A 20,158-nucleotide genomic window follows, 5' to 3' on the forward strand; every position below is an offset into this window, starting at 1 on the left:
TTTTCGTTTCTGATAAAGGTTATCTGAATTCCATTTCAAATGCTGCAGCAATGTTTACCCCCCTCCTTTTTTTTTTTTTTTTAAATTTACTGCAACTGTGTGGGAAGTCAAGGGGAAAAGCTGCAGATCACTCGACCATCAGAAAGTCAAGGCAATATTATGTTATCTTGTTTTAGAGGACCGATCAGTCTCCCCAAACGGGTTGACCTTACGGTATGATCTTATGAAGTAGTTTTTTGACCACTCTACCACATTCAATTTACCAAGCCAGACGCATGTACGGTAAAACTATCAAATTGATGTCAAAAATCATCACCTGAGGCGTTAATTCAAAGTTATCTGGAAAGGCATTTTCAGTGGTTCACAGCGAGACGGTGGATAGGTTGGCATTGAATTAGCGTAGGCAATTTTGCTCGGACTGTGGGCAAACCTCCCCTAGCTCGCCATTTAACTTTTGTCCCGACGTCTTCCAAGGCCGCGAAGATCTCATCTAGTGCTCTTTCTACTGCTCCAGGCCGAGGCCGACACGGAAACCGAGCCCGACACGGAAACCGAGCCCGTAGCAGCTCTGCTTCAGCCCGGCGGGGGCGCGCTCGCCCGGTGCATTGTGGGCTCTGTAGTCCGGCCGGAACCTGTCCGCACCTACAAGTTCCAAGACTGCGTTTCCCCTCCTCTGCCTAGACCCAGTCCCCTTCCGCGGCTTCCGCTGGGTCTCCGGGCTCTCGAGCGCGAAGTTTCGACAGGTCAGTTGTTTCCCTCCAGGGCACAGGAGGCGGAAGCCGGAGGGACGCGGGGAGGAGCTACGCGCGTGGGGGTGAACGCCCGCTCTACGTGCTCGTTCGCCTTGCGACCGCTGCGCGCGAGCCTGGTGTCCCCGCGGCGGGCAGCAGTAGCGGCGGCGGAGGTGTCGGTAGAACGCTGAGGGGGCGGAGGGAGTCCGCGGCGGCGGCGGCGGCGGCGGCTGCAGCAGCGAAATGGCGGAAACCGTGGCGGACACCCGGCGGCTGATCACCAAGCCGCAGAACCTGAATGACGCCTACGGGCCTCCCAGCAACTTCCTCGAGATCGATGTGAGCAACCCGCAGACAGTGGGGGTCGGCCGGGGCCGCTTCACCACCTACGAGATCAGGGTCAAGGTGAGGCCGTCTTTTCCCCCTACGGAGAGACTCTGATCCCGGCTGTCCGCCGCGGATCCGGGAGCGCAGACCCTCAAACGGCCACGGCCGCCCAGGCGGGGCCCCCTGCTGACACGGTGGGGCAGACTTGTCCACGGGCGGGGTCCAGGCCAGGGCCAGTCTTCATGTAGGGCTTTCGTGCAGGGCTTGGATGGGGGCTTGTAGGGTGAGCTGAGGCCAGCGCTGGCACTTGAAGAAGGTACTCGGAGAAGAGGGCGTGGGTTGAGCGCCTCTGGCTCCTCAAGCAGCTGATCTGGGAATGACATCTGAGTTGGAAAGGGGTAGATCTTTCCAGAACACAGCCCTTTATCGAGAATGGAGCTATCTGTGACTGAGAAAGAGGGTTTGCGCAAAGTTGAAGCCAATCCGGTTTTTTTTTCCTGGAGACTATTCCCCCCGCCCCACCCCGAGTCGGCCAAGCCAAGCTGATTCCTCTCAGGCCCTTCCGTGCTGCCAAACTCACGTAGATTGCACGCTTTTCTGAACAGAACCCCCAGAAAGTTTACAAAAGCCTGTCAAATTTGGTAGGGCTGAGCCAGGTGAGAAAACGGTGATGGAAAATTATTGACCTTAGTATTTTGGGCCATAATTGTGCTAAAGCCTGAGGAGTGGGAAGTGTTGCCTGCCTCACAATCAAGACTACCACTGCTTTAAGAAAAGCCTGTTCATTTAGGGATCTTGCTCTCCTAATTTCGAGATTTGCACTTCACTGAATGAAAGAATCAGCTGAAGTAGAACCACATTTATAATTTCATAACCAGTATTTGTTGGCAGTAAGTAATTCAGATGATTTGAAAGATGCTAATTGAGAATAGTGCTTCACTCTCACACTCTACTTCAGAATTAAAAAATTTCCTCATGTATGGAAGTATCTTTAAAAATTAGTTACAGTGAAACGAATCCAGCTGCTAATGACAGTAACAAATTACTAAAAATTAAGCCTAAGAATTTGGTTTACCAGTAATCAAATTTTATGTAACAAGTTACTATTAACATTCAAGTGGAGTAATTTCTCATTAACTTTCTCATTTTTTGTGTGGTAAGATATAATAGAATATACCATCTTAACCATTTTTAACTGTACAGTTTAGTAACGTTCAGTTTATTCACTGTTGTGAAACTTAGACACTTAAAAATATTACTTATGTGTTGCTATAAAAAATGTAATAATCATCCAACTTAAAATATGAAACTAACCTGTTAAATGTTACAAGTCACCCTTGTCTCTCTAAGGATGTGTAAAACATGAGTCACAAGCAGTCCTGTTACAGAGAAACTGCAGAATCTGAATTCCAGTGTACCTAAGGAAGCATATTGTCCGTAAGCCTAGTGAAAAAAAATGAGGCATTTTTTTCCCCCTTAACTTTTGGAATGGTTTTGGATTGCCTTTAATATATTGCAGGTTGTAGCTGAAAAGAACTTCTTTTACTCTCATTCACCAGCATATTTTCCTTTATTTCTTGTGCTACAGCAGAGCTTGGTATTCCTGTTTCTAAACTTCCAGAGCTAGTACTTCCTGTCACACAACTGAAGTGGAATCTCCTCATTTAATAACTTTGTGTTTGTCATGCTGAGTTATTACATAGTAAATGGACTTTAAATATAATAACAATTAAAAAAAAATTCATTTGATTTTTATTACCAAATAGCTTATGTGACACTTTAAATTGTGCTTATGTTATTGTCATTTGTATTTTGAAGAAAGTAATCCTTTTTAAGAGTGATTAATGAGTTAAGGAATTAACAGAGTCTATACACCTACACTGGTTTGTTAGATTATGTACACCAGTTTGTTGTGTGTTAGTAACTGTTAAGTCATAAGTGCTTGTGCCTTCTAAGAAAATATAATTGTTTCTAATGCTTATGAAATGCCATTGGGGATTCTCTTAATAATGTAATGTGTTAACTGTAAATGCAGGACACCGTGTAGTAAGATATTAGCACTTATTTTAGTAGCATGTGATTTTTGAGAGTAGTTAAGGTACAACTGCCAGTGAGATGAATAGGTAAGTCATTTTGTCATTTATTACTATTTTTCTAAACTGTTCCTTCTCTCCCTAGCCCCTGCTGCTTGCCTTCTGCTGTTGAATTTTACACGTGTCAGACCATTTTATGTTCCAAAGTTTGGGCCCTTAAACTATCCTATGGTTACACTCTTAATTTTAGTCTTGAGAAAAATGTTCCATTTTATAGAATCTGATTGAAATTACCCTAATTCACAGAGTAATTTTATCTGGATGGTGGCACTTTAGAATGCAAGTTTCCCAATCTCCATTTATCTTTTGGTTTGAGGGTAGTGTTTAAGACTATTAGGCTCTCTTGATTATCTCTGTGCTTTTAAAAATAATTGATACAGTATTAATGTTTTTTAAAATCATTCTAAGGGTAGGCATAGCAGAGAGCACCATAAATGATTAAAGGATTTGGAAAGCTCAGGTTCTAGAATTATTTTGGAATGTTAAAGAGAAAACTGGAGGGAAATTCAGTCACTGTTTATAAAGTTTGTGCTATAATGTGGCTTTAATTTTCTGAAGACTTTAAGTTAATTAAGGTATACTGTACCTAGAGAAAACTGCTTTGAACCAGAGTGAGTTTAAGGATTTCTCTTGAGCTCTGAGTTCAAAGAATAACTGAGTAAGGTGCAAAATCTAAGGTCCACTTCCCTTCTGTAAAATAAGTGTGCTAATAATAGTACAGTTGGTTCTTTGTATTTGAGGATGCTGGTTCTGCATATGAGTATTCAACCAACCACAGATCTAAAGTAGTTGAATTTGCTGCATACCAGCAGCTATATATATATAACATATGCATTGTGTGTTAGGTATTATAAGTAACCTAGAAATGGTTTAAAGTGAAAGAGAGGATGTGCGTAGGTTATATGCAAATACTAAACCATTTTATATAAGGAACTTGAGCATCTGCAGATTTTAATATGGAGGTGTGTGTGTCCTGGAACCAGATCCCCCATGGATACTGAGAGATGACTGTACTTACCTCAGAGGACTAATGATAATAATACACATAAGTCTCTTTAGCACAGCGATTGGTATATAATAGGCACTCAAAAGTTACTTCTTTCTAAGTACAGTTACTTCTAAATTAAAAGTCATTGATCAGCTGACTATATTCTCTACGTTAATGTGCAGGTGAGTTACTAAAATCATTTGATTTTCTTACCAAGAAATCTAATATATTTGTGTCATTCCATGTGGGAAGCTGTGATGCCATTTAGAATGTAGTAAATTTCACACTTAAGACCAAAAATATTTAATAGAAGTCTCCATATTTTAAGATGAGGGCTTCCCACATGGTTCTAGTGGTAAAGAATCTGCCTGCCAGTGCAGGGGACCCAAGAGACTCAGGTTCAATATCTGGGTCGGGAAGATCCCTTGGAGTAGGAAATGGCACCCCACTCCAGTATTCTTGCCTGGAAATTCATGAGAGAGGAGTCTGGTGGGCTACAGTTCATGGGGTCACAAAGAGTCAGAGACAACTGAGCAACTAAGCACCTAAGCACACACAGACATGTTTTAAGGTAGTATGTTTCCTATGATTGTGCTAGTATTGTTTTTTTTTTTTTTTCAGTTTGAGATCTAATTGACATATAAAATTGTATTTAAGGTGTACAACATAATGATTGCTATATACGTAAATTATTACCACCGCAATTTTAATTAACATTATCACCTCATATGCTTCTAAAAGTAGCTCTTTTAAGTTGAGGCATATTGAAACATAAAACTGAACAGTAAAGTTTACTAAATAAACCTTGTACCGGGAAAGATAATGAAAGTAGCATCTTGACAGTATTTGCCATTCTAAACTTGTGTTGGTAATTCTTCTCTGGATGAGTCCTCTCATTTTAAATTGATTCATTAATATTCTCTTCAGAAATAAATTAATTTTTAGACTTGTTTTTAGGGTTTATGTGAATTAATTTTTAAAGGGCCAAAATAGTATTTAAAAGAATCAAAGCATTTTGGAGCCAAAGGACATCTGCAGAATCTAGGTCGGTTTATCAATTGACCATGAAAAGTCTGATATACATCTTTGCTGCCAGCTATGGCTGACCTCCAGGATCTCTATCAGGGAAAGATAGCTTTGAAGAGTCTGTTCTTACCTAACCCATCCCTTAATGTGGGGGTAGTGAGGCAGTGGCAATTAAAAGTAGCTCTGTTATATTGTGTTAAGGGATCCTGTTTTATATTGTTCATTATGGCAGATAAGGGAACCAACACACAGAAAGATGTCTCTTACCCAGCGTAAATCATTGATATCTAACTCAAGTCAAAGTCAGGGCTCCCCTGATGGCTCAGACAGTAAAGAATTTGTGTGCAATGAAGGAGATCTGGATTTGATCCCTGGGTCTGAAAGATCCCCTGGAAAAGAAAATGGCTACCCACTCCAGTATTCTTGCCTGGAGAATCCCATGGACAGAGGAGCCTGGCAGGCTACAGTCCATGGGGATGTAAAGAGTCAGACACCACTGAGCGACTAAGCTCAAAGCTCATATGAGTATCAGAGTCAGGGTTGGATTTGAAGTATTGTGGTCCTCATTCTGTATTGCTTCACAGCTTCAGTTCATTTAAACGATACATTAAAACCTTTTTTACCTACAGCCTGGGGAACCCTCAAGTGTCTGAACCTTTAGAAGGAAGTCTCATGTTAGCATCTTTGAGACCTAAGAGTTGACTGTTCATTAATCCACAGTAGATAAGATGCACCCCAGAAAAACAAAACAGTGGAAAAGAACATACTGTTGAATTCTGTGCTATGATAAAATCACCTGAAGAAAAAGTGTGTGGTTGATTGGCTCGAAATGCTTATAAAAGGCAAGCTTCTTCTCATGTATAAGCTGAAAAGTGAGGGAATTTATCACCTGAGTACCTGTTGTGTTCCAGACAGTTTGCTATATATATAATTTGATCTTTGAGTAACCAAGCAGAGCAAATATCTTTGTTTTGCAAATGTGGAAGCTGAAGTCATTGTTGATCTTCATCTCTTGTTCCTCCCTCATTCTCATTTTAGTCTTGCTGAACTACTTATATCTCCCAAATAAGCTGACTTCTATCCAGGCCTTTGTGTACACTTCCTCCTCTGCCTTGCTTTAGCAGCTTTATCTGGCTATCATTACTTGTCCTGCAGAACTCAGCCTTGCTTTTACCTTTTTAGAGATTTTGCTGATCCCTGGAATCTAGACTGGATTTCCTCCCTGTGTGTCCTTGTAGCCCTTTTAGGATTACATTTGTTTGCTTGTATGGGCTTCCCTGATGGCTCAGATGGTAATCCTGCAATGCAGGAGACTTGGGTTCAATCCCTGGGTTTGGAAAATGCCCTGGGGAGGGAATGGCTACCCATTCCAGTATTCTTGCTTGGAGAATTCCATGGACAAAGGAGCATGGTGAGCTCCAGCCTATGGGGGTTACAAAGAATTGTTCATGACTGAGTGACTCACTTTTTTTCCCTTTAATTCCTGTTTCTTCTGTAACCTTCTAGAGGACGGGACTGTCATGGTCACCCTAACTCAACATCTGACATTGTGCTTGACATGTAGTGGATACTTTAGGAATAAATGAACTTTAGGAAGGTTGAGTAACTTGTCCAAATTCACAGCTATTAAATTGCAAAACTGGGATTTGAATATAGATTTTCTGATCTTCAGAGGCCATGTTTTTTCTTTCACCTTCACTGAACATTCGTTATCACCTGGGGAGCTTTTGAAATCCTTTAGATTCTTTTTTAATTGGGTTAGGGTGGGATTGGGAAATGGTAATTTAAAAAGCACCCCAGCAAGGGCACATTACTGATGTGCACCAGGCTCTCTGTCTCTTGAGATATGACAGGCAACAGAGAAGTATGAAAAAAAAAATAGAGCCACAGTGGTTGGTAGCCTCAATGAGATTTTTTAAAAGGCAAATTCTAAGTTTAATTAGGTCCCATTTGTTTATTTTTGCTTTCATTTCCAATATTCTGGGAGGTAGGTCATAGAGGATCCTGCTGTGATTTATGTCAGAGAGTGTTTTGCCTATGTTCTCCTCTAGGAGTTTTATAGTTTCTGGTCTTACGTTTAGATCTTTAATCCATTTTGAGTTTATTTTTGTGTATGGTGTTAGAAAGTGTTCTAGTTTCATTCTTTTACAAGTTGTTGACAAGTTTTCCCAGCACCACTTGTTAAAGAGATTGTCTTTAATCCATTGTATATTCTTGCCTCCTTTGTCAAAGATAAGGTGTCCAGAGGTGTGTGGATTTATCTCTGGGCTTTCTATTTTGTTCCATTGATCTATATTTCTGTCTTTGTGCCAGTACCATACTGTCTTGATGACTGTGGCTTCGTAGTAGAGCCTGAAGTCAGGCAGGTTGATTCCTCCAGTTCCATTCTTCTTTCTCAAGATTGCTTTGGCTATTCGAGGTTTTTTTGTATTCCATACAAATTGTGAAATTATTTGTTCTAGCTCTGTGAAAAGTACCGTTGGTGGCTTGATAGGGATTGCATTGAATCTATAGATTGCTTTGGGTAGTAGCTTCTGCACAACAAAGGAAACTATAAGCAAGGTGAAAAGACAGCCTTCAGAATGGGAGAAAATAATAGCAAATGAAGCAACTGACAGACAACTAATCTCAAAAATATACAAGCAACTCCTGCAGCTCAATTCCAGAAAAATAAATGACCCAATCAAAAAATGGGCCAAAGAACTAAATAGACATTTCTCCAAAGAAGACATACAGATGGCTAACAAACACATGAAAAGATGCTCAACATCACTCATTATCAGAGAAATGCAAATCAAAACCACAATGAGGTACCATTTCACGCCAGTCAGAATGGCTGTGATCCAAAAGTCTACAAGCAATAGATGCTGGAGAGGGTGTGGAGAAAAGGGAACCCTCTTACACTGTTGGTGGGAATGCAAGCGAGTACAGCCACTATGGAGAACAGTGTGGAGATTCCTTAAAAAACTGGAAATAGAACTGCCTTATGACCCAGCAGTCCCACTGCTGGGCATACACACTGAGGAAACCAGAATTGAAAGAGACACGTGTACCCCAGTGTTCATCGCAGCACTGTTTATAATAGCCAGGACATGGAAACAACCTAGATGTCCATCAGCAGATGAATGGATAAGAAAGCTGTGGTACATATACACAATGGAGTATTACTCAGCCATTAAAAAGATTACATTTGAATCAGTTCTAATGAGGTGGATGAAGTTGGAGCCTATTATACAGAGTGAAGTAAGCCAGAAAGAAAAACACCAATACAGTATACTAATGCATATATATGGAATTTAGAAAGATGGTAACGGTAACCCTGTATGAGAGACAGCAAAAGAGACACAGATGTATAGAACAGTCTTTTGGACTCTGTGGGAGAGGGCGAGGGTGGGATGATTTGGGAGAATGGCATTGAAACATGTATAATATCATATATGAAATGAATCACCAGTCCAGGGTAAATGCATGATACTGGATGCTTGGGGCTGGTGCACTGGGACAACCCAGAGGGATGATACAGGGAGGAAGGAGGGAGGGGGGTTCAGGATGGGGAACATGTGTATACCTGTGACGGATTCATGTAGATGTATGACAAAACAAATACAATATTGTAAAGTAATTAACCTCCAATTTAAATAAATAAATTTATATTTTTAAAAAGGGCAAATTCTAGGGTGGTGGGGGGGAGGGAAGGGAGAAAAAAGAAGCAGATCCTTACATGTAGCAGAGAGGAAAACCAGTGATATTGGCCAAAGATGAAAACTATTTTTAAAGGGGAGACAGTTTAGATACTATCAAAGCATGCCAACAACTTAGCTTTGGGGGAAGAAGGAGAAGCATTTACTACATTCAACCAAGCCTGATCTTTTCACCCCTGTTTTATACCATCCATGTCTATCTCTATGTAATAATCATGAAAGTAAGCCAGAAATCAGGAAGAGACAAAATTTATATCCATTTAAGAAATCTTTGTATTTTAGTAGTATTGCCACTCTATACCTTTAAAGTGGAAAATCTACTAGTGCTTAATTTTCAGGTATTTTGGTGATTCCATGAGATTTTTCATCTCACTTTCACAATCATACTTACCAAAAAAAGGATTGAAATGTTATTTTTAGATACTTTTATGTTTGTACCATGATATGTTCCTTCCATGTAAGCAGAGACAGCAGTTTTTTGACTATCAAATAAGTAAGATGGTATCCAAGAAAATCAATACTATAATCCTGGTACTGCTGTTTACGGATTGCTTAGTTAAATGATTTAAAGCTTTCAGCCAAATAAGATATTCTTTTAAAGAAATATTTAACTTAGAACCTATGAAATTGGACAGCATAGTAAAATATGACATATGGTCAGTTAAGGTATAGTTTGGACTGTTCTCACAGAGACCTCAAAAACCGAGTTAATTTTTTCATGTGAAGAAGTCTTGAGCAGGCCAGGGCTGGCATTGTGACTTGACTGTGAGCTTCCCGGTATCACATCCACATTCTAGGCAAGGCGAAGGCACATTTCTGTCCCATTGCCACATTTGGCGATAAAGGAAGCTGCGGAATTTAGTCTAGCTAGGCAGCCATGTGAAGAAAGGAGGAACAGACACTGTTCTCTGCTTCCGCACAGTGGTAAATAAGTGATTGGAGTCCGTCTTCTAGGGTGTGGCACTGGCAACATTCTCATCTTGTCTTTTTTTTCTTTGTTTGCTGATGACTGAGATTTCAAAGTTTAGAGAAAGTTTATTTGATTTGTAAGAAAATTTGAGCTCCTGTTAGTTTTGACACCCTTGAATGTAAGTTGGATTTTGTTTTATTTTTTTTGATGTAAATAAGTTTGACCCCTTCCAGAGAAAATTTTGGTGAGTAGAAAAAGGAGGCAGGCATGAAGACATGGCATGTTCGATAGAAGTATGTCATGGGGTCGAGTTTGGGTTAGAAGTACGGAAAATACGTGATTAACTTTTTTTTTTTTTTTTTTTTTTGCCTTCAGTGACTGTTGAAAACTATGTAGGAGGTTTTACTTGGGACCAGTGTTTTAGTTGATGACATTGTATAATGGAGTATTTGTTTGAGCTACCTAAATGAGTGAGGTCAGTGTCTCTTACAGTGTCTCTTCCTAGGGAATCCTAGGAAGACAAAATAACTTCAACAAAACTACTTAGTGCCTAACAATACTGGAATGATGACTTTATAATTCTTTGCTCTCTAGACTTTTATAAATGAAGTAGCATCTCTGTTTCCTTAGCTTTCCTAAAATTATTCCACACCTGCCACCTATAGCTTGTTTACTTTATGTTTTTCCCCTTCCTGTCCTTGTGGGATGAGCTTCTCTGTTCTATAGTAAGTTCGAAAATTCTAATTCATTTAGAGGAACAAAGGAGCCTCAAAGTTCCTTTTCTTATGTCTAGTTCTCAATATCTCCTCTTTTGCCATGACATTACGGATCATTTTCATGTGGAAACAAAGATAAAAGTCTTGTTGGCTAGGCATACTTCTGTGTATCACCAGACCTTTGTTTCAATTTACACTCAAAGATTTCCCTCATATTATATAACGGAGAACAGTCTTAAAACACTGATCACTATAGAACAGGGATCAGCAGCTATGGGCTTCCCTATTTAATGTTTTATTAGAACACAGCATATCTTTTAATATTTTGTTTACATAGTATTTATGACCACTTTGGCACTGAAAGGACAGAGTTGAGTAGTTTCAACAGCCTAAAATATTTACTGTCTCGCCATTTGAGAAAAAGTTGGCCAGTCTATATTTTATGTAGCTTTGGAGTAGTGGAAAGCAAAGCACTTGGAGGATCTTATTTGATTGTAAAGCATGGTCCTGTTCTTGGGTGCTGAATGAAATAGTAGACACCATTTTTTCCTTCTAAAGGTCGAGTTTTTGCAAAGACACAATCTAACCTTGTGAGTCATTACGTCTGCTATTCATATTAAGGCCAGCCACAAAGATTTTCAGTTTGTAAAACTAGTTTTCTCACTTGAATACTTTTGTAAACTCCTTTGAATATCTAGAGAGAGAGAGAGTTGGGGCTGATAAAAACTGTTAGGTAGCTAGTTCATGGTGGTTTAGTTTCAGTTGATAAACCAGTGACAAAACTGAAGGTGGTGCCTGACAAAACTATAGTTTGTTCCAGCCAGGATTGGGGTTTAGATATTTTCTAGCTCAGAATTAATTTTTTCATACCATATCATCATTTAATATTTTGTGTTCTTACATGGTAATTCTCTACATGTTATAGCAGTATGCCATTATTAAATAATTAAATTGGTATTAGTTGAACTACTGATGTGGGTAAGTTTAATGTGTGAATTGTGGAAAGGGGTTAAGTTGAAAATTGAGGAACTGTGATATTCTCAAAATGGAACAATATAGTAAATTGATAGAATTTTTATCTTAGTTTAAAAGGGCAGATGATGTTGATATACTTAAGCTGAAATAAATTGTAGAGATTTTCACTTAGATGTTAGATATGGTTCTTATCTGTAATCTGTGTATTTGCCCAGTTTTATTCTCTTAAGACTCTAATCAGTTTTTTCCTAACTACATTTCTTTTTAGATTCAACTTAACATTTGAGTGGCTCCCGTGGGCCAACTCAATGGACATGGGTTTGGGTGGACTCCGGGAGTTGGTGATGGAGAGGGAGGCCCATTGTGCTGCAGTTCATGGGGTTGCAGAGTCAGACCCGACTGAGCGACTGAACTGAACTGGAATGCTAAGTTTAAAAAGATGTGGTTGCTGCATTTAGAAGTTCACACCAACCTGAAACAGGACTGGATGTTTTCTTTTATCAGTTTTCCCTAAAACTGTCCAATAAATGAACATTTATGAACCACCTAGTACATGCCAGTCACTATGTTAATGTATGGCTTGTTCTTAAAGGCAGGAAGCTTATAGACTGGAGGTAGGTCAGTTTGATTCCATTCAGTTCAATTTAATGATACAACCTAGATAGCATATTCAAAAGCAGAGACATTACTTTGCCAACAAAGGTCCGTCTAGTCAAGGCTATGTTTTTTTCAGTAGTCATGTGTGGATGTGAGAGTTGGACTGTGAAGAAAGCTGAGCGCTGAAGAATTGATGCTTTTGAACTGTGGTGTTGGAGAGGACTCTTGAGAGTCCCTTGGACTGCAAGGAGATCCAACCAGTGCATTCTAAAGGGGATCAGTCCTGGGTGTTCTTTGGAAGGAATGATGCTAAAGCTGAAATTCCAATACTTTGGCTACCTCATGAGAAGAGTTGACTCATTGGAAAAGACTCTGATGCTGGGACGGATTGGGGGCAGGAGGAAAAGGGGACGACAGAGGATGAGATGGCTGGATGGCATCACCGACTCGATGGATGTGAGTTTGAGTGAACTCTGGGAGTTGGTGATGGACAAGGAGGCCTGGCGTGCTGTGATTCATGGGGTCGCAAAGAGTCGGACACGACTGAGCGACTGAACTGAACTGAACTTTGTGAAAATAGTCATAATGTACAGTAGAACCCAAGCCTGCATGAAGGACCAGAGAGAACAGCTGTCTTTTCCATTGTCAGTGACCTGCCAAAGTCACAAAGTATTAATACTGGATTTTGACCACTTTATGCCCTGGGACCTATTGTTACTGTCTGGCTCAAACGTCTTTCCCTGCCTCTTTCTTTATGGTTTGTTTTATTTTAAGCATGTCTTGGGCAGTTGCTGTGTCTCATCTGGTATGGTAGGCACTTTCTTCTCTGTTTTCTTTGATATAGTTTTAGTTATCTGCCTCTTCTTAGAAATTGTAATGGCTCTTATTTCCAGTTAGAACAGTTCATAAAAATAGCCAGGGTCATTCTTATTTAACAGTCATTTCCTGTATCAGCCTGATCATGCTTTGTGATACAGCCATGAAAGTCTACCTGCTGTTCTCCTCTCCCATCTAACCCAAATGACCTTCTTTATTCCTCCTGCCAAAAGCTCATCCAGATATGTAAATATTGTAGACTGGTTTTTCCCAGTAACCAATATTATGTCAGTTGCATAACTGACCACCCCAACTTAATGACATACAGCAGTGATTTATTTCCTACCATTCTGTGGTCTGGCTGGGCAGTTTCTGTGTGCTGATTTGTGCAACTGTTTTGAGCTGGAGAGCTGGCATGTCTGGCTGTCTGTCTCCTGGGGCGCCTCATTGTCTTCCACATGGCCTCTCATTCTCCAGTAGGCTCTACTGACCTTCTTATATGGCTGTCTCAGAATAGCATTCCCAGAGAATGAAGATAGAAAGTTGCAAGACCTCTGGAGTTTTGGGCTTAGAAAATTGCTTGTCACTTCTACCACATTCTCTTGCTCAAAGCAACTCCTGGCTAGTCTAGATTCAGAGGTGGGGAAATAAACTCCACCTCTCAGATGAAAGTAGTTTCAAAGAATTTGTGGCAACATTATCTACCATACATTACTTGTTAGGAATCTTCAAATGTCATAATTGGTGGCACCTGTGGCTTGGGTTATTGTGGGTGCAGAAATAATAACTCCCCAAAGATTTCTGCTTCCTAATAATTAGAATCTGAATGTGTTAACATATGAGAATGTTACCTTTGGAGATATGATCAAATTAAGGATGATGAGATGGAGAGGTTGTCCCGGATTATCTGGGTGGGTCTGGTATAATCACAAGGGCCCTTATAAGTGAAACAGGTGGGAGAGTTAGTCACAGAAGATGTGACAGTGGACGTAGAGGTTGGAGTGATCTAATCGCTGACTTTGAAGATGGAAGAAAGGACCGTGGGCTGAAGAATGCGAGTAGCCTCCAGAGGCTAGGTAAGACAAGGACGCATATCCCCTAGATCCTCCAGAAGGAATGCAGCCTTAGTGACATCTTGATTTGTCCCAGTGAGACTCATTTCAAGCTTCTGACCTCCAAAACCGTAAGATAATAGGTGTTGTTTTAAGCTATTAAACTAGTGGTAATTTGTTAAAGCAGCAATAGGAAACTAATAACAATGACATGGCCCTGTCTTAACGATAATTTCCAACAGAAGGAAACACAATAGACTCACTCCAAGAGAATGAGAGTCAGTGGGGACTGGGCTCAGCCTGATTCTGAGCCTTGGGTATAGGCCACACAGCCTTATCTTTCTTGTCTCCATCAGAATCTAGCACCATCAGCTCTCATTATCCCTTGCCTTCTAGTCTGCCAAGATGTTTTACCAAAGGCATAGAAAAACACTTTTTCTTATGGAAAAAATTGAATGTGTTACTTTAATCGCCTGTAGAGGATTATTTTTCCAAACTACAGAGAAAATTACTAAAAGAGTGTTGCTTTGGCTGTTCATGTGTAAGTCAAAATTAACAACGCTGCATGACTAGTATATTTTTTAAGAAGATTGAGTATAAGAGAAAGAACCACATAATTTTTGATTCAGTTGTTTGCCCTTGCTGTTGTGATCTAGTACCTTTGTATAAGAGAGTGCTAACTTCTGAGACTAGACAAGTAATGTTTTGGGTGATGAATATCTTAGCTTATTAGCTCTTGCTTAAAATTTAACTTAGAAAAAATTTCCTACTCTATTATAAGGTCTTTGACCCTCCATAATTTCAAGCCTAGTCTTAAAAACACTAGTATCTTCCATTCACTGCACACCTTAAGAGAAAAGTATTTTGACCTTTGCAACTTGTGATTCTAGGCCTCAAAGTCTAAAATATATTTAAGGATTTCAAGCAGTGAATGTATAACTATACAATTTCTTCTAATGTCAGATTTTTTTGTTTGTTTCTGTTTTGAGAAGAAACCTGAATCTTAACAAGGCATTCATTCAAAATGAACAAAAACAATCTTTTGAAAACTCCTACATTGATTTGTGACAGAATAGATTTTTTTAAATCCAGTTATGAAACCCATAAAAATATGTATCAAACATATGGTACCCAGAGCTTCAAGAATGTCAAAGCTAACAGAGTATTTTAGAAGGATTATAATTATATAGAATCTGATCAAACAAAATTAAGAAAAACTTTCTAGGTTGAAGTAAGACATCAGTTACGAATATCAATGGATTATTTAGAATGAGTATGTTCTTCGATTTACTTTCCTCTAGAACTTCTGATATTTTTGTCTAAAACAACTTTAATACAGTAGCCATTCGCTATATTGGACTATTTAAAGTTTAAGATTCAAATTATCAGACATCTCTTTGTCCAGTTTCCTTGGCATTGACATTGACTTGTATGATTTGTCTAGTTGACTGTAGTTGATACTGGCCTCAAATATACAGGATGGCTCATATATGAAGGGACCAGTGCACTCAGCGCTTTTTGATCTGAGATTTTGTTTGCTTTTTACCTTTTAGTCCTATCTCACTGTTTCTGGTTAGTGGTCACTCACAATCTGGTCACTGTTAGCCCGTGCCAAACTTTAGGTGTAACTGACTTCATACACATCCCATTCTTCATTAAGAATAGATAGATTTTCTTAATCCAACCAAACAAAGGTTATAGACTTATTTTCTTGATAGGACCTTTTTATTACATTAGGAAACTGAGTATCATCTAGTTTCAGAGATATCGTAGCAGTTTTTTAATATCAGTATTGCTAGAAAATTAGAAATTTTGATATCAGTATTCTCTGTCAGAGTCCACAGAGACATTTTGTTTTAGTTCATAGTTGCTGTTATTTACTATTGTTATCTCCTACCCTTGCCCTGACGTTACATTTTGTTTCTCTCTCTCCATCAGCCTCTGTATAGCGCTCACTACTGCTAATCCACTAGCCAAAGACCTGATATCTCATTTTCTTTTTGAGCTTTAACTAATAGGTCTGGCATAGTGTTTTAAGTATTCCTCTCAAGGAAGCTAGACTTCTCTCCCATTTGATCTAAACATCTGGGACAGTCTTTCCCAGCCTAGTGTTGGTAGAAGGGAACTGGAGGCAGACTGGAGCAGAGGACATTGTGGCAGAAGAACAAAACAATCTCTACTGAGGTGCTGCTTATGTAGTACCTTATGTACCATGGACTTTCATTTTTCCAGAGCTTCTACTAACTTTGAGGGAGATAATGTTTAATGTGTTCTAAGAACACGTGAACTATGAACATGAATTCATGCCTGGTTTTACACTACCTACTAATTGAGTGCCCTTGGGCAGTTAACCTCTCTGAACCTTTTGTCCATCCTAAGATGAAAGTGTTAGGATCTTCCTAAAATTAAATGATGAGTGTTACGGACTTTTAAGTACTATCTTGTTTATTTAATACTAGCTGCTGCTGTCATTATCTGATAATTGCCTCTAGGTTTTTATTGCACTGTCAGAAAAACGAGAGTGATTTCAGTAAAAGATGAGTTTTGTAGCGTATATATTACCGGATCTGCATTTCTTTGCCCCACAAGCACTCTGATTTACCCTTGGAGTGTGCTTCATGAAAGGTCAAAACTCTTAAGAATCCGGTTACTCATTATTATTTTTTTTGAGATTTATTTACTCCTCCCCCCCTCCACCCCACAGCTGTGCTGGGTCTTTGTTGCTACCTGCAGGCTTTCTCTAGTTGGAATGAGCGGGGGCTACTCTGTTGCGGTGCATGGGCTTCTTATTGCAGCAGCTACACTTGCCGTGGAGCGTGGGCTCTAACCATGTGGGCTCTAACCACGTGGGCTTCAGTGTTGGGGCATGTGGGCTCAATAGTTGCAGGTCGAGGGCTTTGTTGCTCCGCATCATTTGGGATCTTCCCTGACCAGGGATTGAACCTGTGTCCCCTGCACTGGCAGGTTTATTTTTAACCACTAGACCACCAGAGAAGGCCAGTACTCATATTCTTATAGAATGTATTCTTTTAAACATGGGAGTTTTGTCAGTGGATGGTAGGGAGGGTTGCACAACAATGAATGTACTTAACGGTGCAGAACTCCATACATGTAAAATAGTAATTTTTATGTTATGTACATTTTACCACAATAAAAAAAGCATAGAAATGGATAATAGAGGAGGTGGTGGTGGTTTAGTTGCTAAGTCATGTCTGACTCTTTTGTGACTCCATAGACAGTAGCCCGTCAGGCTCCTCTGTCCATGAGATTTCCCAGCTAAGAATACTGGAGTGGGTTGCCATTTCCTTCTCCTGTGGGGGAGGGACAGTTATAAAATTTGTATCCTCTTTCCTTTCAAGTTAACCAAAGCCAAGGAGGAAAACATTTCTTTAAGACTTTTTGCCAAGAATCTCAGTTCTTTGGTCTTAAAGTCGGTTTTATCTGATACTTACACAGTGACTCCAGCTTTCTTATGGTTAATTGTAAGCTGTATATCATTTCTCATCCTTCCACTTTTAACCTATTTTTGTTTTTGAATCTTACATGTGTCTCTTGTAGACAGGATATAAGTTTTTTATTCAGTTTAATAATGTCTGCCTTTTGATTGGTGTATGTAATTCATTTTGTTTTACAATTGTTAAAAAATTTTTTTAATTGAGGTACAGTTCATGTATAAGTTTCAAGAGTACAGCATAGTGATTTACAATTTTTAAAGGCTGTACTCCATTTATAGTTATTAAAAAATACTGCCTGCATTCCCTGTGTTGTACGATATACCCTTGTAGCTTATCTATTTTATGCACAGTAGTTCGTACCTCTTAATCCCCATCCCTATTTTGCCCTTCCCTTCTTTTTTCTTCCCACTGATTTACCCTTGGAGTGTGCTTCATGAAAGGTCAAAACGCTTAAGAATCCGGTTACTCATTATTATTTTTTTTGAGATTTATTTACTCCTCCCCCCCTCCACCCCACAGCTGTGCTGGGTCTTTGTTGCTACCTGCAGGCTTTCTCTAGTTGGAATGAGCAGGGGCTACTCTGTTGCGGTGCATGGGCTTCTTATTGCAGCAGCTACACTTGCCGTGGAGCGTGGGCTCTAACCACGTGGGTAGGTACTGCTAGTTTGTTCTCTATCTGTGAGTCTGTTCATTAGTTTTATTTTTTAGATTCTACATATAAATGGTATCATACAGTATTTGTCTTTGTGTGTCTGACTTAACATAATACACTCCAAGTCCATTGTTACCGAAAATGGCAAACTTTCATTATTTTTAAATGGTTGAGTAGTAGTCCATTGTAATAAACACTTACACACACATACATATATACTAAAAACCACATCTTCTTTATCCATTCATCTATTGATGAACACTTAGGTTGCTTCCATATATAGGAATTGAAAATAATGCTGCTATGAACATTGGAGGGCTTCCCAGGTGGCTCAGAGTAAAGAATCCACCTACCAGTGCAAGAGACTCCAGAAATGCAGGTTTGTTCCTTGGGTTGGGAAGATCCTCAGAGTAGGAAATGGCAGCCTACTCCAGTATTCTTGCCTGGTAAATTCCATGGACAGAGGAGCCTGGCAGGCTACAGTCCATGGGTTCTCAATGAATCAGATACAGTTGAGTCCACTCACCCCCATGAACACTGGGGTGCAGGCATCTTTTGAAATTAGTGTTTTCTTTTTTATCTGGTATTTACCCAGGAGTGGAATTGCTGAGTCTTACTATTTTCCACAGCGGCTGCTCCAATTTATATCCTCACCAACAGTGTACAAGGGTTCCCTCTTCTTCACATCCTTCCCAGCGTTTGTTATTTGTGGTCTTTTTGACAATAGCCATTCTAACAGCTGTGAGGTGATATTTCATTGTGGTTTTAATTTGTGTTACTCTGACAATTAACCGTGTTGGGCATCTTTTCCTGTGCCTATTGGCCTGTGCGTGTCTTTGTTTTTTTAATCAGCTTGTTTGCTTTTTTGCTGTCCAGTTGTGTGAGCTTTTTTTGTGTTTTTGAGATTAACCCCTTATTGGTCATTTCATTTGCAAATATTTTCTCCCTTAATCTATTTATTAAAAAAAAAACAAAACATTATTTATTTGGTTGTGCCAGGTCTTGGTTGCAGTATGTGGGATCGTCTATCTTCCTTGTGGTACAGGAGTACTTGTAGTTTAACAACTCTTAGTTGTTGCATATGGGATCTAGTTCCCTCACCAGGGATCAAACCTGGGGCTTCTGCCTTAGGAGTGTTGAGTCTTAGCCACTAGACCAGTAGGGAAGTCCCTGCATTTATTTTTAATGAAATCACCAGTATGATGGGTTTATTTCTGCCATTTTGATACTTGTGTTCTATGTCTCATGTTTTTCTGTTCCTCCTTTACTGCTTTCTGTGTTAGATATTTTCTGTTGTACTGTTTAAATGCCCGAGATTCTTTTTACTTCTTAAAAATTATTGTTAGTGTTTGATATTGAAATTACAGTATGCCTCAGCTTTTCACAGTGTACTTCAGATTAATACCAACTTAATTCCAGTGAAATAGGAACCTTGGTCCAATACACCTTCTCCTTCCTTTGTGCTAATATTGTCATATATATTACATTTGTATATGTTAGAATAGTACAGTTTTATAATTGTTTCAGGCAGTTGTTTTTTTAATCAGCTAAGAAAAGAGAAAAATTTATTTTTTACTGTCTTACATGTTTACATTTGTAGTTGCCTTCATTTGTTGTTGTTTGGTCGTTATGTCCAGCTCTTTGTGACCCCATGGACTGCAGCACAACAGGCTTCCCTGTCCTTCACCGTCTCCTGGAATTTGCTCAAATTCACATCCATTGAGTCAGTGATACTATCTGATAACCATCTCATCCTCTGCCGCCCTCTCCTTTTGCCTTCAGTCTTTCCCAGCATCAGGGTCTTTTCCAGTGAGTTGGCTCTTTGCCTCAGGTAGCCAGAGTATTAGAGCTTTACCTTGAGCATCAGTCCTTCCAATGAAGATTCAGGATTGATTTCCTTTAGGATGGACTGGTTTGATCTCCTTGCTGTCCAGGGGACTCTCAAGAATCTTCTCCAGCACCACAGTTCAAAAGCATCAATTCTTCGGCGCTCAGCTTTCTTTATAGTCCAACTCTCACATCCATACGTGACTACTGGAAAAACCACAGCCTTGACTAGACGGACCTTTGTTGGCAGAGTAATATCTCTGCTTTTTAATATGCTTTCTAGGTTTGTCAT

The 20,158-nt window shown here is 39.6% G+C and overlaps 1 protein-coding gene across 1 annotated transcript in view; it reads left to right on the top strand.

The window, feature by feature from the left end:
• The first annotated feature begins 632 nt into the window (after window positions 1-632).
• The window catches only part of SNX3 (sorting nexin 3), a 51,521-nt gene continuing 31,995 nt past the window's right edge, over window positions 633-20,158 (top strand). The window contains exon 1 of the mRNA XM_040238555.1: window positions 633-1,136. Coding sequence (XP_040094489.1) covers window positions 975-1,136 — 162 coding nt within the window. The 5' untranslated portion in view covers window positions 633-974. The remainder of the gene's footprint in view (window positions 1,137-20,158) is intronic.

The sequence above is a fragment of the Oryx dammah genome, unplaced genomic scaffold (genome assembly GCF_014754425.2).
Source record: "Oryx dammah isolate SB20612 unplaced genomic scaffold, SCBI_Odam_1.1 HiC_scaffold_4, whole genome shotgun sequence".
Classification (NCBI taxonomy): domain Eukaryota; kingdom Metazoa; phylum Chordata; class Mammalia; order Artiodactyla; family Bovidae; genus Oryx; species Oryx dammah.